The 27,277-nt window shown below is 44.6% G+C and overlaps 1 protein-coding gene and 1 long non-coding RNA gene across 2 annotated transcripts in view; one reads left to right on the forward strand and one right to left on the reverse strand.

Moving 5' to 3' along the window:
• The window catches only part of WASF2 (WASP family member 2), a 41,225-nt gene extending 23,188 nt beyond the window's left edge, over positions 1 to 18,037 (forward strand). The window contains exons 2-9 of the mRNA XM_083455540.1: positions 15 to 168; positions 4,926 to 5,060; positions 5,915 to 6,068; positions 8,581 to 8,698; positions 9,976 to 10,106; positions 14,131 to 14,280; positions 15,544 to 16,049; positions 16,917 to 18,037. Of these exons, the coding sequence (XP_083311666.1) occupies positions 39 to 168; positions 4,926 to 5,060; positions 5,915 to 6,068; positions 8,581 to 8,698; positions 9,976 to 10,106; positions 14,131 to 14,280; positions 15,544 to 16,049; positions 16,917 to 17,074 (1,482 nt within the window). The 5' untranslated portion in view covers positions 15 to 38 and the 3' untranslated portion in view covers positions 17,075 to 18,037. The remainder of the gene's footprint in view (positions 1 to 14; positions 169 to 4,925; positions 5,061 to 5,914; positions 6,069 to 8,580; positions 8,699 to 9,975; positions 10,107 to 14,130; positions 14,281 to 15,543; positions 16,050 to 16,916) is intronic.
• Positions 18,038 to 18,567: 530 nt separating this feature from the next.
• Positions 18,568 to 23,086, reverse strand: LOC310684820. Its single transcript, XR_014514825.1, has 2 exons — positions 20,584 to 23,086; positions 18,568 to 20,214 (listed from the first exon to the last, which is right to left on the reverse strand). It is a non-coding gene; the product is annotated as an uncharacterized lncRNA (long non-coding RNA).
• Between the last annotated feature and the right edge of the window lie 4,191 nt (positions 23,087 to 27,277).

A 27,277-nucleotide genomic window follows, 5' to 3' on the forward strand; every position in this document is an offset into this window, starting at 1 on the left:
TTTTCTCTTTTCAGAACGCCGCCTGAAGCTGGTCCACCATGCCATTAGTAACAAGGAACATCGAGCCAAGGCACCTGTGCCGTCAGACATTGCCTAGTATTCGGAATGAGCTGGAATGCGTGACCAACATCACCCTGGCAAATGTCATTCGACAGCTGGGCAGCCTGAGTGAGTACCATGGCCAGCCTGCCTGCTGCCCTCAGGAGCTGCTAGGCTCTTGATTCAGCTGCCTTCTCTCTCTTCTTGTGTTCCTATTTCTCCCCCATCTGTCTTCCATGGGTAGTGCTAAAAGATCTTCCTATGAAACCTCCTTGAACCTTCTCTCTCCTCCTTGAATTTCTCCCTCCTCTACTCAACCAGTCTGTGTTGGAGAGGGATGAGCAAGGGATGACTGCAGCTGAAGCACAGCTGGAAGGAATACAAGACAGGCAGCCTCCATACAGAAGCGCTGGGCTAAGAACCTTCAATATGTTGAGCACATTATCAAGTGTCCCTTTCATCTGTTTTCAGTATTTAGTGTGCTAGTATTCCTTTTTATCAGATTCCTGTCATGATGCAGATGTAGTTACTTACTGTTTTGAAGATTATGCATGTACCACATTGTATACTGAAATTCCCTCATGGAGACTTATGAACTGCCACTCTATTTGGTTTCTTCATGCTGTTTATTTCTGCAGATGATGAATACGTTTTGGCTTTTATTTAGCTGGCTTTGTAAAAGGGCAGGATTACTACATGGGCAGAGGTTTAAAAAGAGAGAAATCGGCCACTTGGGTCTTTGTTACTCTTTAAAAATCATGATGGGATTGGAGTTGCATTAACTCTATTTCTCTAGACTTTTGACTTTCTAAAATGCTTGCAAAGGGGTCCTCATATACTCTGTGAGGTAGATACTCATTAAAGAGTGCCTGTATAAAGCTATGTAGGGTTACGGTTGAATAGCTGTGTGAATTGATTTAAATAAAGTTGTTTTTTAATGCACATACTTCCTGAACAAGCGTACCTGGTTGCAATTAAACAATTAAAACAACTGATTTGCAACTTTTAGAGCTTTTTACAAGCAAAGAGCAAAATCAAAAGCCTTTTGGTCATAAAGATCTGGGTCTTTTGTTTGGTTTTCTCCATGTACATGCAAGGATACTAAGCAAGAACACTTACTTGATTACGTAATTGAACAAAATGGATCACATATGAGAAAACATCCATAAAATCAGCCTTTAAGTATCCATATCTTTGTAGAAGCAAGAGCTAATACAATATGTATGCGGATGAGCTAGAATCCTCCTCTTGTTAGGTGTCATCTGAGCCTGCCTGTATCTGGGCGGCTGCTTTTTTTCTTTCCAGCATAAGAGAGACTGTGCAAGGAGGTAGGTTTGTGGGCTGCGTACCACTTTCTTTTATGTGGTTCCTTGTGGAGTTGCAAAACGTAGTGCGTCTGTTTCAACTGGGCCAGAATACCATGGCTGGAAAGCAATACAGCAAGCCCTCAACGTACGCAGGGGTTACATTCCAGGGCTTGTGTCTAAAGCCAAAATCATGTATAGACAAAACACATTAGGTGCAATGGCAGGTGGGATTAATAAGAAGGATATTGAAATGCTGGAATGCGTGAGGAGGAAGGCGACCAAAGTGCTAAATGGTCTGGAAGCCAAGCCTTATGAGGAACAGTTTAGCTTGGAAAAGAGGAGACTAAGAGGAGATAGCCATCTTAAAATATCTATAGTGCTGTCACATGGAAGATGGAGCAAGCTGGTTTTCTCCTTCTCTAGAGGGTAGGACTCAAACCAATGGATTCAAGTTACAAAAAAGCAGATTGTGACTAAGCACCAGGAAGAACTTTCTGACAGTAAGAGCTGTTTCACAGTGGAACGGACTCCCTCGGGAGGTTGTGGGCTCTCCTTCACTGGAGGTTTTTAAGCAGAGGCTGGATGGCCATCTGTCATGGATGCTCTAGTTGATTCCTGCATTGCAGGGGTTGGACTAGATGACCTTTGGGTCACTTCCAACTGTACAATTCTGTGATTGCCGAAGTCTTTTCTCCTGGATGCCTGCCCCTCCTTCCCCTTTTAATTGTTTTGCCAAGCATGTGAAGCTGAATGCACACAAGTTAAATGTGAGTAAGTTGCAGGCCGCATCCATAAAAGGGAAGGCCTAGGAAGTTGGCAGACTCAGAAATCCCATCTCTGCTTCCCCAGGGATAGGCCAGTTCCCTTGGGTGCACAGGCACCATGAGAAAATAAAATGGGTGTCAAATTCATTAGCAGGTGTTGCCATTTATCAAAGGTATGTGTGCTGAAATCAATGGAATGGCCAGGACTGCACCAGAATAAAGCACAGTTCCCACAGTACAGGGTTTCAAAAGAGCCATCGGATAATACTGTTTGATAAAGAGTATATAGCAGTGCAGCTTTACTTGTGTGCTTTTCTAGACGCACATGCATAGACTCAGACTGTATATCAGTTGCACCGATAACTTAATGTGCAAATGCATAATACAGTATCAATGCACTTTTCTCTCTTTTCATGGTGAAACAGCTTGAAATGTAAGTGTGGCTATCCAACACTATAAATGGACTGATTCGGTTCCATAAGAGTGGGAATAAATGTCCCTTCAAGCAGGTATGGGCAGAACATAGCTCCGTGGTATTTAGAAAGTCCCAGGTTCAATCACTGGCATCTCAATTTCAAGTGATCAGGTGTTGGGTGGTGGGAGATATTTGCCTGAAGCATTAAATTGCTGCTGCTAATCAGAGTACATAGCACAGGGCTAGAATTTATTTTGACTTTATGTAAGGCAGCTGTATCTTCATATATACACTGAAACTGATTCCCTTGACAGAAGTCTAGTTGCAGTGCAGGCACCCCTTTTTGTATGAGGGAATATACCATAAAAGCAAGTATTCCACAAAGCTGTTTAGGGCAGGGGTCTGCAACCCGCGGCTCCAGAACCGCATGTGGCTCTTTTACACCTTTGCCACAGCTCCGGGGCAGATACTAGTGAGGGGAGGAGGCGTATTGTGCGCCCCGACACTCCCCACTGTGGCGGGCGCTGTACTGGTTGTGACGTCGCATGGAGGCGGTGCGTGCATTAGTCACGCACCGTCCCGACGTCACCTTCCCGCCCGCTGTCAGATCGCAGCTCCGGAGATATATTTATTTTAAATGTCGCAATGATTTTGCGGCTCCCAGTTTTTTTCCCTTCGGAAACGGGTCCAAGTGGCTCTTTTTGTCTTAAAGGTTGCAGACCCCTGGTTTAGGGGAACTCCTGCTCTTCATCCAGGTCTAACTAACAGTGAATATTGTTTAAACATCTTATGTGGTCTTGCTGACAATGAGAACCCACTGCTAGCAATACTAAGGAAAACAAACATTCTAAGTTATTTTGTTGTGCCCACAGCTTTTATGGGTGGGCTTTGAGGCCGGTATATCTCCGAAGTCTGGAATCTGTATACATTTTGTAGCTATTAGTAGCTGAGGCTTGATTGGTGGCAATGCTGAAACTGAATTGCTTTCCCAGAGTTTCTAGCAGCTGACTTATAAGATTCCACTAGCTGCTTCTGCTTTCAGGGCAGCATCACCTGTCTTGCTACCTTTGCTTCCACCTAAACGTATTAAAGTGTTTTTCATTTAAGACTATTTACAGTGGTACCTCCGGTTGTGGAAACCTTGGGATCCGACCCGGAGCTCCGGAACGGATCCCAGGGTTTCCGCAACCAGAGGTGCCTGTTCTGCGCATGTACGCAGCGTGGTAGAGTGCTTCTGCGCATGCGTGAGCAACGAAATCTGGAAGAATACTTCCGGGTTTGCCGCTTTCGCAACCTGAAGTTTACGTTACCCGAGGGCACCATAAGCTGAGGTTCTGCTGTACTCACAAAAACGGTGAATTTTTGTACTTGCAGCCTGCCTTTCAACCCTCTGGGACCTTCAGGGCTACTCACTAGATTTGACACTGCTTGGGGATGAGGATCTCTCTTCTTTAAATCCTTCCCTTATTTCCTTTGTGTTATACTTTAAGATTTATGTAATCCACTGTGCTTGCATGAGAAGTTGACCTGCAGAGCTAAACTGAATACTGAATGGTTTACTTTGCTTTGTTGGTTTCTTAAATACACCAAACACTGGTTTAGGCTGCTTGGGTACCAGTGGGAACTTCAAGTGTTCTGTAGTTTTAAATTTCATCTTTAAATTTTAAATTGCTTAACTTCAGGTTTCTTCCTTCAGAATACTTGTTGTAAGTGTCTAGTCTGACAGGAACATTAACATCTCCCAACTCAAATTCGGAGGCATTGTTTTCAACCTTGAAAGCACCTTGCTTTTTTTGTGCTGCCACCTGCAAGTAATAAATGACTCTGTGCCTACTGTGAAAGAGAGCCGAGAGATGGGGAGTTTCTTTTGGCAGCATTTAATGAAGTGAGTCTTTTTGAGCTTTTAGAGGACAATGAAATGTAGCTGTCATTGTGTGTCTATCCAGTAGACCATCCTAGAAGCTAAAGAGATCACAGACCCACAAGATGAAGGCTAAATGCAACAATATCATCTGATTCATGGCTGCCCTCCTTCTTTATTACTTTATGGAAGTCTTTAAGTTTTTTGTTTCGCTTCCTTCCTTGTTTAATGATGCTGTGGAAGGGTCATGTTTAGCTAGATTGGTTTGTAGACTTTTTCCCTACATGATTTGCTTGTTACAAATGTCCTGATTAGGAGAGCAAAACGTGACTGTTTCCAGTCATTCCCTCCTGAGATAAGAGGACTGAAATATTTATGTATAAATACTTAGCACACCTATGCATGCACATACAATTTCTGGCAATTGACATGTGGGGTACATAACAAAACTATAATGAAAAAGGAGCCTTTGCTTTATGACACACAGAGAGCAAGGAACTGTGCATTTAGAATTATAACATTCTGCTATTCTTTTACAGGTAAATTTGCTGAAGACATATTTGGAGAGCTTTTTACTCAGGCAAACACCTTTGCCTTTCGTGTAAGCTCTCTAGTCGAGAGAGTTGACCGCCTTCAGATCAAAGTTACTCAGCTGGATCCCAAGGAGGAGGAAGGTAATGGTGCAAAATTGATACACTTTTAGGCCAACTACGCTAAATTGCCATAGCAGCAGCTGTGAAATGCTTGTGGACTTGGAATGAACTTGACACCTGCAGACTATCAGAGTGTGGTCAGCTAACTTGCTTATCACCCCGTGGATGTGTGTGTCACTTGGTAGTAACGGCAAAAGTGAGGACCTCTTGCTCCCCTGCTCTGCAGGTTTAGGGACACACATGCATAAACCTGATACAGCAGCAGGCACCTTTTTCTTCTTGCAGCTCCCTCCAAAGAGCTTCTGTCCTCTCCTCTTAAGTTACGCTGTTTAGTTGTTCCAGCAGGCCATGAAAGTTAGCTGCAGGGATTTTGGAGAAAGCTGAAATTGGAGGGCTTAATGAAGCAAAAATACAATCTGTAAGGATTCTGAGCTTTATTGGCCTCCAGAGATTTTTAGAAGGTGGTAGTTTTTGTCAATAACCATAATTCTCAGTTGTAATAAATATGTTCCAATACTTGGCTATTATTTGACTGGTCATTAGACGAAAGAGGGGTTTTGGTTTTTTATGGGGCGGGTGGAGGTGAACTGGTCAAAAGCCAATTCTACTTGGAAGTTTTTCTGAATGCATATAGATCTTCTCTTTGATTAAAGGGGGTTGTCTTTCCCCCCATGTTCTGTTTTTGTGTTTATGTTTCTTTTCTTTTTTAAAAGCATAATTTCAGGGGATACTGTCTTGAAAGCTTTATTGATGTGGCAGAAGGATCCCATGTTGTGACAGCAGAGAGTATTGAGAACTATAACTGGGCAAACATTGGCTTAGGTTGTGTTTGAAGTGGCTTTATTTTCCTTATTCTTTCATTTCTCTCCTCTTAGTGTCTCTGCAAGGTATTAACACCAGGAAAGCCTTCAAAAGCTCCACAACTCAGGACCAAAAGCTCTTTGACAGAGACTCTCTCCCTGTGCCTGTCCTTGAAACTTATGGCGTTTGTAATATGCCTCCACCTCTTAATATCCTCTCATCCTACAGGTAATGCACCTTATGCTTCTAGCTAAGTGGGGAGGCTGCCTTTTCAGTTGAGAAGGTAATGGACCTGCTCTTAAAGGGCTTTCTTCTGTAAAAACTGTGGCGAGGTCCAGCTAGCCCATAAGAAAACCTCCTGACTCACCAAGGGGCCAGCGGACCTTCCTTACAAAAGCTAAAATGTCTTGACCTTTTTAGTTGAGAGAAAAGTTGATGAGAGTGGTGGGCAAAGACTACACAATACAGATTTGTAACATTAATGGGGAAACATTTTCTGCTACAGTACTAGAACACTCAGTTGAAATTAGGAACTGGTTTTGAAAAAAGAAGAAGCACTACTTCACACAGCATGCAGTTGACTTCTGCATCACTCCCACAGTAACTGGTGATGCCTTCTAGTCTTAGAAAACTGTTAAAAAGCAGTAAACAAATCTGTGTAATATAGGACCCATCTGTGGTGGGTAGCCATGATACGTAAATGAAACTCCCATGTTCAGAGCCTGCCTAGCCTGAGTATGCTGGAGGTGTGCTGTGCATATGAGGCTCTAGAGCCAGCTAGCCAGTCGCTGCTCAGCTAAGTGAGTCTTTGCTGTAATTCAGCAAGATGGTTCTTAACATTGCCTGCTCTGCAGTGGAGGGATGTCTAATGCCATGAGCCTATAGACTGGAATTCCTTTAGCCAAACGGCTCAAGGGCCATATTTCTCCACCCGCGGCAATAGCATAATTTCATGCTCCTTCTGCACACCCTTGCCAGATCAAGCATTTGACGGAACAGCATGTGCGAGGTGGAGAGTCAGAACAGGAGGGTTGCATGGTACATCCCTACCTTGCAAATGCCCCTTCCAGTAGGAAATAAGAAGCTGCCCCTGCCAACGGAGGCCTTTTGCTTTCAAACGGAGGCTATGTCTATCCATGAGGTCTACACTGGGCGTGGGCAAGTGCTTACCTAGCAGCTCCCTATATTATTTCCTGATGTGTTTCCCAATGTGTTATGGGAAGAGGCTGCTATTTAGTGGTAGTGCTCACACTTTCCATGCAGAAGGATCCAGGTTCAATCCCTGGCATCACTAGGCAGAGCTGGACTCTGGTCTGAAACCACGGAGAACCACTGCCAGCCAGTGTAGACATTATGGAGCTAGATGGCAGGGGTCTTATGTGGCCTGGAGGCCTCCATTCAGCTCTCCCTGCTACTGAGGTTATTTGTAACCTCCCTTTTGGGAATTTTGAGAATTGATGTGCTTTGAAAAACAGTTCGGTATAGATTTGTGGTATAGATTTGTAGTCATAGCAGTAAATAAGTTTCTGTGGTGGCAAGCCTAGCATATAACTTTGGTGTTTGTTCATGCAAGCTCTTTTGTGTAATCTTGCTGTTCCTTTCTTACTCCCTTTGTGCAATTTGCAGTGCATACATTTGCACGTATTATTGCCTGAAGTGGGTGCAGACAGTTCTTCTGAAAAGTGTGATTGTCTGTTGGTCCTTTTGCATCTCCAGAGACTGATGCATCCTAGAGGAGAATGTGCCAGTGATACCAGACAGCTTTTCTTTGCTTGCCATCTAATTATGTCATGTCATCTTGTGAAGATAGTACACATGGTGCAATCGGAATGGGATCAGGGTTAAGAATACACATATTTACTCAGTCCCCATCAACAAATATCTTTTGAATAGGTAAAAAGTAATTACTGATAGCTGGAGGCAGCTGTCTTTGAGATGCGACTGCACTGCAGTGGAGGTGTGTGGCTGTGGGCTAGTGACTGAGAACCTGTTTCCTCTCCCTGATCAGGGACTATGGGGTGTCCCATCCCCAGTTTAAACAGGTGTCTTCCTTCTTTCAGGAGCAGCCAGATGGGTGGAGTATAAATAATAAATTATTATTATCATTCCTTCTCAGCCTACTTATTAGAGCAGAGAATCTCTGCTCATCTTAGAGTGGGTGGGAAGAGTAGAGAAAGAAACCCACCTAATACTTAACACCAGTTTTAATATACTTCCAGGTGTGGCCTCTTCCACTTTTCCCCTCCTCTTCCTTGCTTGTCTTAGAAACTTAGAAGCTGTCAGCCCAAGTTTGGAGGACTTGCAGCCTCTTATCAGCCCCACACTTACTGAGCTGCAGCCCATCGTGTCTGATTGGACTACTTGTGAGAAAGCAACCAGTTTAGACTCTTTCCCACATAGGAGTCATAGTCCAACAACATCTGAGAGGGTAACAGGTTCTCTAACCCTGATGAATACTGTGAAAAATTGCCTTCTGCACCTGGAAGGCACAGCAGATGCCCTGTCTAGTGCAGGATGGGATGGAAAGATTCAATCCTCTTCCACCTGCCCCAGACTGTTTTTAAAAAAGAGGTCGGGGGATGTTTTCATTCTTGGACCACAGCGTTTGCATCTGAAATTTGGTGCATCTTAGTTGGGCTTTAGGTAAACATTTGACTGTCTTGTGGTGAGTCAGTCTCTCTCTCTCTCTCTCTCTCTCTCTCTCTCTCTCTCTCTCTCTCCCTCCCCCACCCCCTCCTAGGGATGACGGCAAAGAAGCACTTAAATTCTATACAGATCCGTCATATTTCTTTGATCTTTGGAAGGAGAAAATGCTGCAGGACACGAAGGATATCATGAAAGAGAAGCGGAAGCATAGGGTAAGATGAAGGGTATCTTTTGCTCTTTGTGGGTTTTTTATCCCTTAAACAGGGAAAGGCAAGATATAAGATATTGCCACTGTCTGAATCCAGGCAGCCCTTTTTGAAGTGGACATGAACACACAACAGGGTTGGTTCTTTTTATTTCGGTTTAAGTAGATAAAGTGGAATCAAATCTGCATCATTGGGTGTTTGTGCTGCGACAAGTCATGCTATTTATTAACTGTGGAGATGATATTTAGAGGCTCTTCACAAATTCCAGTCTGGTGTTAACATCTCTTCATTGAATATAGTGAGATTTGCATCAGAGTAAACACAAATACATAGGATTGGACTACAAGCTCTTTACTCTGAAGAAAAATCTGGCTTTTGTACTTAATTGTTGTAACTCATCAAGGCTATCTGGAAGTGCATTAGGAACATTTCCCTCCCTTTCCTCTGCGGTGTGTCAATTGTGTTGGGATTGTGCTCAGATGAAGCTTTTCCAAAACTAACCCCTTTTCCCCTGATCTGAGGCCTGCAATCCCTAGGCAGGGCGGGGAATAAAGAGGAAGGACTGAAGCCCCACTTATTTACCAAAATGTCCATAGCAGAGTGGCAGGGCGGGGAGAGAAGGCAAATGGGCTCCAACACAATATGCTAAAAGGTGTTTTCTCTTAAGGAAATTTTCACACTCCCTCTCCTTGATCTCTTCTGAGGCAAAGGGAGCCATGCTTCTCTCTTGCTTTTAAAGGGATTGTGGCTGTGCAGATTGTGGTTTTATGGCACATGCATGAAGGTAAAGGTAAAGGGATCCCTGACCGTTAGGTCCAGTCACGGACAACTCTGGGGTTGCAGCTCTCATCTCGCTTTATTGGCCGAGGGAGCCGGCGTACAGCTTCCGGGTCATGTGGCCAGCATGACTAAGCCGCTTCTGGCGAACCAGAGCAGCACGCAGAAACGCTGTTTACCTTCCCGCTGGAGCGGTACCTATTTATCTACTTGCACTTTGACGTGCTTTTGAACTGCTAGGTTGGCAGGAGCACGTGCATAGTTGCAGACAATTCAGTATAGAAGGAGTTTTTTGAAGGTAAGAAGTGAATGCTATTGGTCTCTTCCACCTGAGTTGCAGGTAGAGCCTTTTGGGAGCTGGGACACAAGGTTTGGCATATTAGTTGCTTCTCCTATGTCCTATGAAGTCATGGGTGAGGGGCAGCACTTGGTCATCTTTGTGTCTTTTGTTCAACATCATTGCAGGTTATTGTGGTAACTCATAATCCTTTTTATATATTTTCTAGAAAGAAAAGAAGGATAATCCAAACAGAGGAAATGTGAACCCTCGGAAAATCAAAAGCCGGAAGGAAGAATGGGAGAAAATGAAAATGGGACAGGAGTTTGTTGAGTCGAGGGAAAAACTTGGACCAGGAGGGTAAGAGCTTATTCAGCAAATGGTCTGCTTGGTTGATCTGAATATGATCCACATAGCTCTGCTGTTCCTCTGGTTTAACATTTCAATGCTACTCTTATTGTGGCTTTTACATTCTACCAATAATCCATTTGGTGATGAGGTTTTATAACAAGTCCAGGAGTGAAACGTTTGTCATAGGTTTGCAACTTGCTGCATGTGTGTGGTGCTTAGGGGAGGTTACTTAAAACTGGCTGAGAGTCTTTAACAAAGTGTTTTCAGAATTTGATTATCCTTGGGCTGGCTTCAGTGCAAGCACAGCAGAAGTGCAAAAAACAAAAATGCAAGGAGCTTGAGGTTTCCATTTCTTGAATAGCAGCCCTGTGTCACATGGCAGCCCACGTGGAAACTGGAGGGGCTCTCTGGCTGCTTGTGATCTGGCACAGAGGTGGTCTGTTGCTCAAAGCAAAGTCAAGATTCGTATTGAGCATGACCCACCCATAGGCATGCCTGAAGCAGCTTTTCAGATCCTAGCCCAAGTCAGTTTTCTGTATCTCTGGTGCAGAAGTTCAAGGGCTTGGAAGCTGATTTCCCCACTTCTCAGATCTTCTTGATTTTGATAGCTGTCTGCAGGAGTCCTGTCTCATTCTGCTTTCACAAAAACCTCTCCCACTCCAAATACTGCATGTTTATTGATTTGCATAATTCTGAAATGGGATAAAACAAAGAGGAAAATGAGCAGCTTTGTAATAGATGTTAAGTACGTGATAGTGGGTGCATGTAACTGCATGCTATACAGCCTGATGGATCGTCTTAAGGTAATAGCTGCTGAACTTGCATACTGGTGCTTGGAGCCATTGCAAGTGGTAATAGGGACTGAGGTAGCTGCTCCTGGTATGACTTACTGGAATTAAGGTCAGAGCGTGCTCTCCAAGCTGGCCATTCTTCATGAGGAACACAGCCATTTATAAGAAGAGAATTCTCTCTGCAGAATCCAAATTGAGGGTACTTTCTTCACCCAAACTTGGCCACAAGCTGTGTGTTCCTGTTTGGCCCCAGCTCATGACTGTAGAGGTGGCACTTCAGACATGGCGTTCTGGCATTCAGAACAATTCCCAGCTGGTTAGCTTGGCAGCATTCTAGGCGGTAGCTTTCTACCCGGAGAGATAAGCACACAAGATGATTCTGGCTCTTTCTGATACTCTCTTAACAGAGAAGGGAGGGATCAGAAATGGAACCGTTTAGTAGCCTTTCTCCTTTTAGTTGAATCAGAGATTTAATGGAACTGTCCATTTCAAGGGTGAATGCCACAGCAGGTGGGGGGAAGATGGCAGGGACCAGGTTTAATGGCCACTTCCCCTATAAAAGAATGTGGCCTTCTGGTTTAGACCCATGTAGTATGAAGCTTCCACCCATTTTGCATTTTCCAAGCCTTCCTTTTAGGAAAAGAAACACTCATTTTTCTTCCATACCACTTTCTTGTTTGTGGATTTTGCTTTTAGCTCTTGCCTTAGCTTCCACAGAATTGCATAATCGTAGTCTGAAGAACACCATTCCTGCCCTTTAAGTGAGTGGACTGGAAGCCTGTTTTCCACATTGATGTGGTCTAGCAGTGAATTGTAAATGTCAATTAGATAACTTTAAAGGGTTTTCTTAATTGTTCAGGCAAGCAAGTGAAGCTTCAGTAACTGTGTATTTATGCCCATCACCTACAGCTGGTACCTGTCGGCTTGGAGACATATAGCAAATTTGTAAAAACAAATGGAGCCTATATCTGAAGCGGGTGCAGCACTACAGACATAATGAGTGTCTGTCTGTAGTGAGTTTATGAGTTTACACAAATGAGTGTTTGTGATTTGCCTGAGTTGGTGTGATCATGAGCAGGCTCCCAGGACTGCACTTCCCACCTTTGGCAGGAGAAGATTGTTTGTGTGAATTATTCACCAGTGCTTTATCTTAAAGCAGTTCCTGTACTGGACACTTCACTATTTCTAACTGAATCCAATCTGTATATGGCCTAGATCACTTTCAAATGTGCAGGTAGGGACAGTTGGAGCTCCTAAAAATTGGTGGTCCTTTGGAGAGGACTTCCCAAATGTTCAGAACACACATCGCAAATACATGTATGCACATATATTCCTTTCTAGCTCCTCCTGCCTGGAAAAAGTATGGACTATGCAGCCCCACCTTACTCTATGAAGATCTGATGCAATGAGAGCAATCTGGGGAGCTGGAGAGTCCCCTCTATACCAGTGTTAGAAACTGAGATATGAAAGCTAGGTGCTAAATGGCACATTTAAGATAGGTTAAGGGTGCAACAACAGAATGTCTGTTGTTGTTGTTGTCGTTTAGTCGTGTCTGACTCTTCGTGACCCCATGGACCAGAGCACACCAGGCACTCCTGTCTTCCACTGCCTCCTGCAGTTTGGTCAAACTCACGTTGGTAGTTTCGAGAACACTGTCCAACCGTCTCGTCCTCTGTCGTCCCCTTCTCCTTGTCCCCTCAATCTTTCCCAGCACCAGGGTCTTTTCCAGGGAGTCTTCTCTTCTCATGATGTGGCCAAAGTATTGGAGCCTCAGCTTCACGATCTGTCCTTCCAGTGAGCACTCAGGGCTGATTTCCTTCAGAATGGATAGGTTTGATCTTCTTGCAGTCCATGGGACTCTCAATAGTCTCCTTCAGCACCATAATTCAAAAGCATCAATTCTTCGGTGATCAGCCTTCTTTATAGTCCAGCTCTCACTTCCATACATAACTACTGGGGAAACCATAGCTTTAACTATACGGACCTTTGATGGTGTCTCTGCTAGACAGTGTCTCTGCTAGACAGAATGTCTAGGCACAATTTTTTTTATAACAAGAATACAAAGATGAAAATGAATAAACTGCAGCTAAAATCTTATGTTCATTTTTCACATGGTCTAGTCCTTCTCCCCTCCCCCCTAATATTCTTAAGAGGGGCTCTTCTTCAGTCTTCAAAGAGTAGCTGGAAGTGGAGAGGCAGAAAAAGGTCCTCCTTTCCTTCTACTCTGCAGCTTTAATCTGAAATCTTAAGCGCAGTACTGTGCTTAGAGCTTAGAAACTGCTCGCGCTAATGAAATTCCCTGTAACAAAATGCACCTAGAACAATGTGAGTTTCGAACACTGCTGCATACTAATCCCATGCCAGTCTATTTCACCCACTGTTTCAATTTTGTGCAAAGGCTGTAAATTGTTCATGGCTGAAGATATGCAGCAACTTATTTGCGTAAAGTTATTGCGGTCATTATCCTCTTAAAACAACAGTGCATATATGCACACAGTTTAAAAATACGTTTGCTTCACAACCACAATTTAAATAATTCACTCTAAAAGAAAATATGAACTTTTTTTTTGTAAAAGGTTTGTGAAAAGTTCCCTGTCTACCCCCTCTCTTCCAAATAAAAGCTTTATTTCAGTATTATATGCAATATCTCATTCTAATGAGTCAAATTTATATGTGGTGGTTTCCTTTTTTAAAGCCATAATCTTTATTGAAATATTAACAATACATAATGAAAACAAAATAGATGAATATAAAATGTTGACTAAGCAAAAGAACCGAACAGTGGGAATGTGCGTAAACACAGCTCATAGAACATGCAGTTGTAACAGTAGGGGACACAACTTGTATTTTAATTTTGTTTAATTAATAAACTCCATTCTCTTGCTGCTTCCCGTGTGATCTCATAATGTTCCCCAGCTGCAGCTGCCCTGCCTTGCACACATTAGCAGGAGAGTCATTGGGATTGAAAGTCTTTTGACAGGAGCTGTTCTCTGACTCTTCATGGGCACACAGCACCACTCTGGTACTGAAAATGGTAGCCTCTTACTAGACTTTCAGTCCAAATGATCTGGCAAGATGCTACAGTTTTCAGTACCAGAGTGGTTCTGATCTTGATGGCATTGTTTGTATTTCTTCCTGACTTGAATGTTCTGAAAGTATTATTTACTTGGGGTCCATCGAAGCCTTGGAAGGGAAGGGTTTTTATCTGATGTAGTCCATCTTGTCCTTTTGCTGATTTTTAGATACCCGTCTAATACGGTCTATCAGAATGGTAGCATTGGTTCCAATGAGAGTGTTGATGCCAACTACTACCCCCCGCCTCCGCAGCCAGATTCACCATCGCCTCCTTTGTTCACAGAGGACAGTCTTCCACCACCACCAATGGAATTTAGGTAAGCACCACTGAAAGACTACAATCAATGGAATGAAAGAAGCAGGCTGTTTTGCTTTTCCATAAAACAAGTGTTTCCAATAAGACCACAGTGAGCCTGTCATATAAACCCCATCCATGAAGCTTGTAGTGGTAGCTTGGGAGGAGAAGTGCCCATTATTGTTTTTTAAGCCATCCACAAAACACCTCACAAACAAGGGTGCTGCCTAGGGGTTTCTTGCCAGATACTGCTTAGGGTTGTGTTGCGCAGCAGATTTACCCTTCATGGAGAGATCAGATTTCCTCCATGTTAGACTGCTATGTGCAGCCCAAGTGTCTTGCCATGATTGCCCATGACTGTCAGCCACTGTGAATCCAATTGGTGAGGAACAGCTGTAGTTACTCTCCAGACTGGGGAAGCGTTTTACTAAGAGGGAAAGTATACTACTCCTTAGGGGAGGTATGTGGAGGAGGGGGGGAGTTTAGGTGAGAATTCACATACAGTGGTACCTCGTCTAGTGTCTGCCTCGTCGAGTGTTCGCGGCAAACCCAGAAGTACCGGAACGGGTTACTTCCAGGTTTGCCACTCGTGCATGCGAGAAGTGCAAATTGCTCTGCGCACGTGCTCAAATGCAGCACTTTGTCCAGCGTCCTTTTCTGCCCAGCGACCCGGGCTCCGGAACAGATCCCGGTCACAAAACGAGATTCAGTACTGTATTACTTTTCATTACCACGAGGGCTTTGAACTTTAACTTACCTGAAAATCGATGTCTCTGTCATCCTGACATTCCTATGCAATTTTGTATTAATGTGCCATATTCCTAAATCAAGTTCCGATGGGTTTCCTTCCCTCTTCAGGGTTGCTTTAAGAGTGGTTCCTGTAGCTATCTTAGCTGGAAAATGCTATTGTGGAATGATGGGATTCCAAGGTACCAGAATTTTCTGGAGCTGGATTTAAAACAAACAAACACACACACACACACACACACACACACAGCCTGGCAACAATAATTTTTAATCTTTTGAGCAAGCTGTGCTCAAATACTTTCACATGTGTGCATGTGTTGGAATACTTTCCAAAGTCAGCCGTTGGATGCTAAACAGAATATTGGAACGTAACTCCCAAACTCCTGGATCTCTTAGCCAAGAGTGATCTAATAAATGAAGCAAGTTACTATCAGAAAAACCTGAGAAATAGTGCTTACCCTTTTCCAGTTTATGATATTTGCAAAACTCATGGGACATTTCCCCTCCTGTCTCCTTCCCAAATCTCTACTTTCAACAGCTATCCAGCACAAAACCAGAGTGGTTCCGGAGGGCTGAGAAAACCCAGCCTAGTCAGCCCAAGCCACCCTCCACCAGCTCCACCTATTGGCTCGCCACAGGGTGCCAGGCCAGGATTTGCACCACCTCCTGCGCCGCCGCCACCACCGCCGATGATTGGTGTTCCTCCACCGCCTCCACTTTCAGGCTTTCCAACTGCAGGCATCCCACCTCCACCATCTCCACCCTCATTCCCACCTCACCCCGATTTTGCTGCCCCTCCTCCTCCACCACCTCCAGCAGCAGAATACGCTGCTGTGCCTCCACCCCTGGTACCCCCGCCAACAGGAGGTGCACCGCCCCCTCCTCCGCCCCCACCCCCTCCTGGCCCACCTCCATCGTCTTTTGGCGGCATGGATGGGCCAGATACCCATCTTCCACAACCAGATTCGGGATCATCCAAGGCCAAGTCCTCATTGCCTGCTGTTAGTGAGGCTAGGAGCGACTTGCTTTCTGCTATCCGTCAAGGTAAGTCTCTTCTCATTTTGCATATCCTAAGTTTTAATGCCTGAAATGAGACCAATGGATTGAGTCCTCCAGGTGTTTTAGAGCGCCCATCAGCCTCAGCCAGCATGCCTAGTGGTCAGGGATTATGAGAGTTGTGGTCCTGCAATGTCTGGACTAGACATTTCACATGTGTGTGTATTTTGGTGGGGCTTACTGGAGCTGCTAGATGCCTAGTCATTTAGCAAATGTGGACTGGGAATACTTGCAACAAACCTTCCTTTTTCACTGCAGTGAGGGCATCCTCTTTGAACCTTTGCAATTTAGCCTGTTTGTAACTGCCTATCACGTATCCTAAGCTGAGAAAGCAGTGAAAGAGCCACACTTATTTACTCTCGTTTCCTTATTACTCATTTGAATTCTTCACTGACAGTGAACCAAATTGGTTCAGACTATAGCTGTAGCGGAATATTAGGACCAGTTGAAACTTTAAAAACTGCAAGTCTAAGTAGCTGCTGGTTTTTGTCTTTTCAAAGGCTGATTGTTGCTGCTTTATCCCAGTATGCTTTACTTCAACCCGAGATCCTTTGCTCTTAACATAATTAGTCTTCAGTAAGCTTTCTGCACCACAGTCTTCAGATGATCATGTATTAGGCCCCTGCTAAGTCCTGCACCAGCAACATTTGTTTTTTTAAAAATCATCTCTCTTGAGATCTAGCTTGTTTTTGTTTGTTTGTTTTCAGTTGGCCCTAATAAAGCTATTTCATATTACTCCCATGTCTGCCCGTCCCCCGACACTGAGCAGCCCTTATGGGGCAGTCCCACAACATTACCAAAGACCACTGTTCCCTGGAAGGACCACCTCTAACCTTTTCTTTCCTCCCTTGATAGGATTCCAGCTCCGTAAAGTAGAAGAGGAGCGTGAACAAGAGAAGCGAGAAGTTGTGGGCAATGATGTGGCAACCATCCTCGCCCGCCGCATCGCAGTGGAATACAGCGATTCCGAGGATGATTCTTCAGAGTTTGATGAGGACGACTGGTCCGATTAAACACCTGCCCACCATTTGGGGGTGGGGGGAGTGGGTTTGAGAGAAAACTTATATAACTTCTGAGATTGCCAAAACCATTTCCCCCTTATTTTTCTCTCTCGTCCAGTAACCAAAGATCAATGTGCCCAACTTCCAAGTAACTACCAGCCTCTTTCCATTGTTGGGATTTGTGCCTCCTTCCAGCAAGAAGGAAACTGAAACTAACCCCAGATCTCCATATTCTCAGGGTCCTAATCAAAAAAATCTGCTCTCTTGGGGTTGGGAGATAATTTCGTAAAAACAAAACAAAAGAACATTGCCTGTCCTGTTGCAGTCAGTATGTGTTGGTTAAAATGATGGGCATCTTGAAGGGCCATAAAACTTCCAGGCGATGCTCTTCCGCTTTACAGCTTTACAGTGTGCATTGGAAATACTCTGCAAGCAGCCGGTGATTTGCCTTATCCAGTCAAATCGGCAAATGGATTTGAATTTCTATTCCCAACCCATCCCATCAACAATCTCCAGAATGCTCAATTCAAAATGTAAAGCCCAATGTTCATGAGAGTTGCACTATATACAGAACAGTTACTCCCCCCCCCCAAAAAAAACCCTCCTGTTTCGACAGTCTGAGGTGTGACCCAGAGGTCATAGATCCTTTTTGCCCAGTTCCATATTGCCAAGCTGGTTTCACTAATGATAGAATGAGTACCTGCTACATGGGCAATAACTTTCTGCCATGTTCCCCAAATAGAAAGCAATAAGCACTGGGCATGATTTTGTATTGCAGACAATATAGCTGCATCATCTTGGTCTGTTGGGGGCCAAAAGTGGAGCAGATTGGTTGCACATCCGTTTCAAAATTATGAGACTGTAACATCTTATAATAGAGGCTGAGCAGCAGCAATTTCAAGCCATTGGCCCAAGCTCTCTGTCTCTTCAGGCATCACATGGGGACTTTGAGGATTAAAAAGTTGGTCATCTCTATCTGCCTAGTCTGCTTCACTAGCTTGCTTTAATCCTTCAGCGGTTAGTTCCAAGGTCTATAGCAGCAGCTTTAGATCCCCTTACCTCTTTTTAGACAGGTGCCTTTTTACATTAGCTTTTCTGGGTCAAGAGCTCTGGATACATTAGCTTCTCTGGGTCAGTTAGCTCCCTTGGCCAAGAGCTGGTGTGGAGAAGGTCCTTAAATTTATCTGGGGATCCTGGTTACTGGAATAATGACAGCCACTCCCATAATGAGGGTGCTTGTTCTGGGTGCTAATTGGGAGCTCTCCTTTTTTTTAACCTGTTTGAAATTCTTTACCTTTCCACATGCCTCTCCTTTTTCACACTGTGACATGCCTTGTAACAGCTTTCGTACACCAAAGGAAAGGTGTCATCTTGTTTCTTTCTGTCTCATGCTTCCAACCCTTTATTACATGTCCTTTTTTTTTAAGGGTGTCTGATGCCAGAGCTTAGTGTTTTGTTTTAGCCAAGGGACCAAAGTATTAAAAGCAGGCACAAATTTGTTTCAGACTGAACTCAGAGTCCCAGCGAGGGAGCGGGGAGAATTTGTATCTAAATTACACTATGAGGTTCCTTCAGACATTCCCTGGTGGAAGGCTGGTGCTTTTTGCTTTTGGTGCAGAGCTGCTTTAAGCATATGTTTCCATTGTCTTGAGAAAAAGGAGACAATAGGCTCTTTACTGGTGGATAAGCACTCAGTGTTAGAACACAGGATATTTGTATCATAAAAAGACAGGGGGGAGACAGGGTGCGGCTTTCACATAGACCATGCATCCTGGAAGGTGCTGTGTCTGCTGTGATTTGGAACACTGAGTTTCTTGTTCAGGCACCAAGATCAGCAGCTGGCTTATAATGTCTGTTGTATAATGTGCCTTGCAGTTCTTCCCAGTCTTTGCTCTCAAAATCTATGCAACAGAACCTGCAGCTTTGCACTAGCGTAACTATTTAGAGATGGCATTTGTGTGTCTGGTTTTCTGTCTAAGGCAGTGTTAGCCAAACTTGGCCCTCTAGCTGTTTTGGGACTACAACTCCCATCATCCCTGACCACTGGTCCTGTTAGCTAGGGAACAAGTAATACTCTCTGCAAAGCCTAGTGTATACATTAAGGATCACTAAAAATGGGCTGGTTATTCATGGACTTTCTATGCCCATCATTTTGTAATCAGGTCAATGGTAGTTAGCATGGCAGTCCACCCCACCCAGTGGAAGGTTGCACACTGTCTAGCAGCTTGAAGTTTGTAATCGAGTGAACAGAAATAGGAGTAGTGGCCATCCTTAATTGTGCAGAATAAATGTGAACTTCTCAGCATGTGCTTGGACTTCTAAAGGTTTTATAGTGGTGATGATAACTTTCTGCAGTCTTCAGATGTGGATATAACATATGCACAGAGCAATTCATTTTAAGAGTTGAAAAATAAGTTACCTGTAACCAGTGCTATTTTTCTAGAAAAAGAGGTACCGGAACTCACCATGAACACCTCCCTTGTTCTCTTATAATGCCAGTGGCGCCCACCTGAGGTGCTGGAACTGAGTTCCAACTGAAAAAAAAGTCATGCCTGTAACTCAGGTTCTCCCTGCTAAATCTGTGTCTGCTGCTTTCCTTTGAAATGGGCAGCATGATGCATTGGAGAATGACATGCAGCCAATGGGGGTTTGAGATGAACGGTTTAAAATAAGAGATTGTTTGACAAGATTGTATCATTGAGGCTTGTGAACCTCTGGCAGCAGCCGTGTAATGGGGGCTGTCAAAATACTGAACAGCCTGCCCCATTTTTGCAGTAGAAACAGGTATCAAGCTTTCTAAAACAAATCACGCTGTCTCCTCTTGAAACATCTGCTAGTGTGTGCTGGTAACCAAAATGGAAACAAGATGTGTGTCCGGGATGGTTTCCATCAGTCAGTTGGCTTTTTTTAAAGCTATTTTGACTGTAGAATCACTTGTCTATCATGGGTGTTGTGTGGTTTCTGTTGATTGGTTTTTAACCCCTTCTTGAGGGCTCTTAAATTTTACTTAGCAGTCTTCTAGAGTAGAGTGATAGGGAACAGCCATTGTTCAGTTAAGTGAAGGGGGGGAGCAAATTTCTTGAAAACCCTTATGCTTGAGCCTTTTTAGGCCCCAGGACTCTTAAGCACATCCAATAGAACTGTGGTACCACCTGTCAGAGACTTAGTGCTGTCCAGCTGGCCATAGATAAGACTCCGGGCTCCCAGCCAGTTCCAAACAATTGATTTATTTGACAAAGTTCAAACGTACATCTCCAGTGTTTCCATTAACCTCCTTCCCCTTGTGCGCAGTTGCTCCCTCTAATGTTACTTCCTCCTTTTCCGCACCCAGCATGCAAGTCTGCGAAAACTCCTCCCCTTACTTCCTCTGTGTACAGCATGACTTGTCCCAGGCTCATCCTCCTCCCCCTCTACATCAGACTGACTGTCAGATGACAAGCTGCTGATAATCTCTTTAGGCTCTCTATAACTGCTGGTTTCTGTCCTTTCATCTTTTCCCGTTTGCCTCTCCCTGACACCACCCATTGCATTCTGCAGAAAGCTTGCCAGTTACTCTGCCCCCTTCTCTTTTACTTCACAGCACATTTCTGAGTCAGTCCTTTTTCAAGCTCTTTAAGCCTTTGCTTTTAAAGTGCTCTTTCTCTTCTTCCTTGGCTCCAATTTTCGACCACAGCCACCTGGGATGCAGAGTGTTCGGTCTTAAACCTCTTCTACAGCCAATGAATTTCCGCTTCTTTCCTTGCTTCTCCATCACCGCTGACCAAACCCAAGGAGAAAGACCCTTGAATGTCCCAGAGGCCACAAGCAGCCTTTCAGTTCTCTAAAATGTGCCTCCTTTTGAACTACATGCTTGGGGAGAGAGTGTCCTTTTTGACAAGCTGTTCATGCCTTCAGAGACTCTCAAGCTGTTCTGTGTTTGATTTTCTTTTGTATGTACCTTAAAAAAAAATCTTTATAAAGTGTGGGGTGGGATAAGGGTCTGATTATATATTTTTTTTGTATTGCCGCTTTTAACACAATTCATTTTAAATGATTTTTTAAAAACTAACCAATTTCTTTTTGTTTCCTGTCTAGGATGATAGATGACTTTGATAAGTGCCTTATTTCGTATGACACAAATATATTTATAAGAGTAATTATTTCATGTGTATTGTTAGGGGCTCACCTAAACAAAAGATGGAATGCTGAAAGAAACCACCTTTAATTCTCCCCCTTCCCCAGTTCCCCTGGTGGATTTTACGGTAGAGAAACATCATTAGATGCGCCTTGCTATCTGTGGGTTATCAGTGGTTGGTATCGGTGGTTTCCTTCAGCAGTTATGACTGGAGTTGCTTGATTCTTACTGGGGGCAAAATATTCTTATCAGACCAAGAGTTGGTTCACATGCTTCTGAGTGGTAGGCACAATGGCTGCTGCCATGTTTTCCCAGATTGATCATCATGTATATTTTCACATGCTTATTGAATAATGAGGCATGTGGCCAGACAACCATTTTTGTGCTGTACATGCAGAACTTACTAGATGCCCAGAAACTGGCTGTTGCCATAGATCCAGTGGTTGTGTGAACTTGCCCTTGGGTGGCGCTAAGAAAATATTGTCTGATCTTACCAGAAAATGCTATAATGAGCCCACCCTTGTTCAACACTGAGGCCAGTAACGGCTCGATGGTGAGGTGCCAAATTTTAGTTTGTCCACCTTGGGTGAGGAGGGAAGTAACATTGCTTGCCTTCATTACCTTCAAACAGAATTTGGCCCTCCTTGTTCATCTGATTATTATTTCTGCTACAGTTCTTAATCCAGACTTTTTAAATAATTGCTTTTATAAACTCTTCCAGTCTTCTCTCTCTCTCTCTTTTCTTGAGGGACTTTTTGTAATGTACATGTGATTAAAAAAAACAAACTTTTTACCATGTAAACTTTAGAGAAATGATAAATTCTTTCTAGCCAATCAAAAGTTGTGTTCATATTACTTGGAAGTGGAGGGGCGGATGATACGTTTGAGGTAGGAGAAGTGTAAGAGGCTTTCTCCTTCATGCTCAGTCTGAGGATTGAAAAGGCTCTTAAACTGCTGTTGTGTCTATGCAAACTAAACTTAAAAAGGAGGTCACCTTCCTCAGCCTCCCTGTGCTCATAATGCCCCAAATAAATAGCTAACCTTGTCATTTGTTTCCAGGAAATTCTATCTGTCAAAGCAAAAATGGTCTTGCCAGATCAGATCAAGACTGTCTCATCCAGCAGTTCATCTCCCAACAGTGGCCAGCCAGATACCTTGAAGTTCACGGGTAATAGCTGTGCCCTGTTTGCAATAAGAATGCACTGCCTTCAGCCACGAAAGCTCTGTTTTTGGCTTTGTCATAGCTAATGCACATTGATAAGTCTATTTTCTGCACATTTGTCTAATCCTCAGCAAAAAACAACCAACCCACATCAACCATATGTGTAGCAGAAATTCCGCTTAGCCTGGTCGGTGTCTGTAAGATTGAGGGTGGTCCAAAGCTTATTTTAGGCGGAGATACATAAAACTTCAGCTCATATTCAGGTTGTTTGTGCAACTCTGTTGAATCTGGGACTGGCACCTAGAAACAGACTTCAGTTATGCATGTTACCCTTAACACACACATCTCCCTAAAAGATTTTTAAGTCTGGAGTGACTCGTGAAAGAGGCCTGGACTCTGCAAGGCAAACAGAGAGAATTCTGCATTTACAGAAGAATGTCCGTAGTGGTTTCCCAAGTCCAAAATACAACTTTTCATGTTTCTTCCTTGCCCTTGTCACTGTTCCTAATAAATCCTCGCTTGCTTTTCTCTCGCTACCTGCTGCCCCAAAGTTTCAAATTAATTAGTTCAAGAAAAAATAGTGGTACAGAAGGATACTATAGATGTGTTTTTGTTCTGTTGGTGGGTTTTGCCAGTCAGTTTGGTGTCCTTGGCCTTCTGTATTAAGTATTTTGTCATGATTAGGCACTGGCCTCGCTTAATATTTTTGTATCTTCCCCTCCCCTCGCCACAAAATAGTGTATTAAAAACAGTGACACAAAAATGGCAAAACTATTAAATCTGTATAGCCATTGGCCATTTCAAATACCTAGAAGTTTAGAGAATGTCTGCAAGGATAAAAAGAGTTGGATGGAGACCAGGGTTTCGGTAGTGGGGAAAACTCTCACTTAAAAGGGAGTATAATTAGCTAGGCAAGATCTCCTATCTTATTCTCAACTGCTGGAGGGAGTCATCCCAGCAGCTTCTGATTTTCTCAGCCTGCACCAACTAAAGGCCACATAGCTCAAACATCTTTCTGTAATCTGAAGCAGGCATTTCTCGGCATGCCAAATTTCCTGTTGGATTGTGCATTTGTGTGGAAAAGCACAGGGGGAAAATAATCATACTAAACAGCAAGCTCGTTCCCAGAAGACATCTGTTTGTAGAAGAAATACCAAAAATCCTTAGGAGAAGAAACCCCCAAGACAGGAAAAACCACCCAAACAGTTCATGTGGACTGAGTGTGCTGAGTAGCCATGGAATGCAGACCGGGAGAATGGAAAACAGAATGGGGAAGGGAGCGAGAAAAAGGGGGAAATGGTTTATCCAGCAAAAGGCCAGGTCTGGAATCTTGAAGAAGAGCACCCCACCATTTGTATCAAATATTTTTTAGACTATTCAGCGTCCTTGCTCACAGAAAGAAAATGGCCATTCATTTCAGGTTGATGTAACGCCATCTTCTATTTCCTTTTGCTGGAATTCTTCATCAGTATACTGCTAGGACCATCAGGAGAAGTGCCCCAGGCTGTATAGAGTATGTGGTTGCACACGGCTTCCCCTAAAGAATGCTGGGAATCGTAGTTAAGTGTGGTGGAAGCTGCAGCTCTGCAAAGAGTGAAGCCCAGCTCCCAAGGTTCTTTGGGGGTGCCATGGCCTTTGTGCAGAGCCCAACCACCCATGAGGCAGGGTGAAGTGGCTGCCTTGGCAGCGAAAGTGCCAAGAGGCAGCTCCCCGCTGCTTCCACCCCTCTCACCAGGAACATTCCAGCACACAGTGTTGCCACTTGTGTTCTCTGCCCCTGAAGCGGAGAAGACAGGCGTCAAGGCCTTATGGAACGCTCTCCCTCTTGCCGAGGGAGAGGTTCCAGCGTGCCACTTTGCCTCTCATCTTCCCCGCCCCTAGGGTGGCAAGGATGAGCGTTAAAGCATCGCAGAACGCTTCCCCTCTCGCCAAGTGTATCTGCCTATGTGTATCTGTGGTCATTAGTTAGCAACTTAGGTTTAGTTAGGGCTGGCAGAACCAGCAATAATTACAAGACTCGCAGTGGTTTCAAGATCTAGAGAGAGTTTGGGCAGGCATCCACTTGAATATTTCTGCCTCCATGCTTGTTTTCCTCACTGGAAGTGGATTCAACACTGCAATGTTGTTTTCTGTCGACACAAATTCGGGGAGAGAAATAAGAGGGAGGTTGATCGATAAATGTGCAAGCTGCTTCTGATGTTATCAGCTTGCAGGGAGATGCCCTATGGTGCTCACATTTCAAACCCTAAGACTTTGGGCAGGAGTCATGATAATAATAATGATTTATTATTTGTACCCCGCCCATCTGGCTGGGTTTCCCCAGCCACTCTGGGCGGCTTCCAACAAAGATGAAAAATACACTAAAATGTCACATATTAAAAACTTCCCTGAACAGGGCTGCCTTCAGATGTCTTCTGAATGTCAGGTAGTTGTTTATCGCTTTGGCATCTGATGGGAGGGCGTTCCACAGGGCGGGCGCCACTACCGAGAAGGCCCTCTGCCTGGCTCCCTGTAACTTGGCCTCTCACAGTGAGGGAACCGCCAGAAGGCCCTCAGAGCTGGACCTCAGTGTCATGAATAGGTGTACCGAAATATCTCAGGCCCTGGCCTGCCCCTTGATTCCAAAATGCACACGGTTGAGTCATTCCAAGCTTTTTAAATTAGTTGTTAAGCTTCTCCTTGGCTTGCTGCTTAATTAAGGGGCTTAAGACATTTTGAGAACATTTGGGGAAAGAAGCAAGCTATCCTGGTTTGAAAATGAGTTGAGGAAAGAGTTTTAGTACAAGAAGCCAGGATGGTGTGGTGCAGAGGGCCAGACCCAGTAGGGAGGTCAGTGCTCCTAAGGGCCACTTTTGGGCCCCTGCCAATCATGGCAGGTGATTGTAACATGAGACATGCCCCATGTAAGATTTCTTATGTGAACCTGGACCTACAAGTCATTCCAGAGATAAAACAAACAAACCACTGGGCTAAATTCTAGGTTTTAAAGTCCTTTAAAAGCTTGGGATCAGAATACCCGAAAGATCATCTCACTGAATTGATCCCTGCTTCCTGCAGATGCCATCTTATCAAGAAATCTGTTCTGCACAATGTAAGAATTGGACTTCTAGTGTGGTGGCACCAGCCTTTTGGAATTCCCTCCCCTCTGTCTCTGTTGTCTTTTTGGCACCTACTGAAGACCTGCTTCTAACAAGCTGGTTTGCAGCCTGCATCTGTATTGGAATTTGGTTTTAGTTATTTTGTTCCTGTACGTTTGCTACCCTGAGCTCCTTCGGGAGGAAGGGCAGGAAATAATAATAGTAAAGATAGTAAATAATTTATAACCACCACCATCCCAAAAGAGAACAAGATCATGCTGAAAATGGGCAAAGGTTTGGCTTTAGAAGTTGTGGGAAGAATAAGGTGGGGAGGACTTGTGCAATGCTGAACCACCCTTGCTTCTGCCACTTAACTCCTTTCTTCTGGAGACCCTGAGGAGGAAGCCTCACATTTTTGTTCAGAGCTTGAGATCGGGCAACTCTTTGCTGAGGTGATGGTATCTGGTGGTGATATCACAAAGTGAGCACTTTGCAGCAGAAAATGCAGAGGTTCACTCATTTGGAGGACCCCCCCCCCAAATGCAGCAGTACTGCTAATATTTCAGATTTAAGGTAAAGGGTAAAGGGACCTCTGGCCATTAGGTCCAGTCGCGGACGACTCTGGGGTTGCAGCGCTCATCTCGCTTTACTGGCTGAGGGAGCCGGTGTACAGCTTCCAGGTCATGTGGCCAGCATGACTAAGCCGCTTCTGGCAAACTAGAGCAGCGCACGGAAACGCCGTTTACCTTCCCGCCGGAGCGGTACCTATTTATCTACTTGTACTTTGATGTGCTTTCAAACTGCTAGGTTGGCAGGAGCAGGGACCAAGCAACAGGACAACCTTCTGATCGGCAAGCCCTAGGCTCTGGTTTAACCCACAGTTTCACCCACGCTATAAGGTAAAAGGTAAAGGTATCCCTGCCCGTACGGGCCAGTTGTGTCCGACTCTAGGGTTGTGCGCTCATCTCACTTAAGAGGCTGGGAGCCAGCGCTGTCCGAAGACACTTCCGGGTCACGTAGCCAGTGTGATGAAGCTGCTCTGGCAAGCCAGCACCAGCGCAGCACACGGAAATGGCGTTTACCTTCCCGCTATAAAGCGGTACCTATTTATCTACTTGCACTTAGGGGTGCTTTCGTACTGCTAGGTGGGCAGGAGCTGGGACCGCGCTTTAGTCATGTCCAAATAGGTGTCCAAACAAGATAGTCAGAAGTTACACCTTCCCATGTGGAAAAGGGGAGTAAGATGTTAAGACCACTGAGTGGGTATTTTCTCTTCCAGCTTGCAATTCTGCAACCATATGGCTTCCCAAGATCCACTTTTGTTGGTTGGCACGTCACAGTGTAGGTGTGCGAGAACATTTTCAAATACATGGGTTTTTAAAGTTAATGTATATTTCAGTTAGTTTTGATTGATTACTGCTGTTAATAGGAGCTGATTAGGATGGGTTGGTCTCTCCCCCCCCCCATCCCTTTTCCATTTCCCCTGTGCTGGTCCCGGGGGTAAGGTACCTTGGGTGTAGCAGAGTCCACACGAAGAGGGGCAAGGTCCGAGGCAGAGTGCCGGGCGGTGAACAGGAACGCTGGAACAGGAGGCTGTGCAGGGAACAGGAACACCGGATGGTCGGGGACAGGAGGCCGAGCAGGGAACAGGAGTACCGGATAGTCAGGAACAGGAGGCCGAGCAGGGATCAGGAACGCAGGAAGGTCCGAAGCCAACAACGACGTTGCTCCCGCAACCTGGGACCGGGCTGACTGGGCTTTTATCCTCTTCTAAGGCCAGGGGCGGTCCCGGCCCCCAGGAGCCCCGCCTCCTCTGGCCTTAAGGCGAGCACTCCTCCTGGGGGCAACCAGTTCCCTTCGCC

The sequence above is a fragment of the Podarcis tiliguerta genome (assembly GCF_965153285.1).
Source record: "Podarcis tiliguerta genome assembly, chromosome: 8".
Lineage (NCBI taxonomy): Eukaryota > Metazoa > Chordata > Lepidosauria > Squamata > Lacertidae > Podarcis > Podarcis tiliguerta.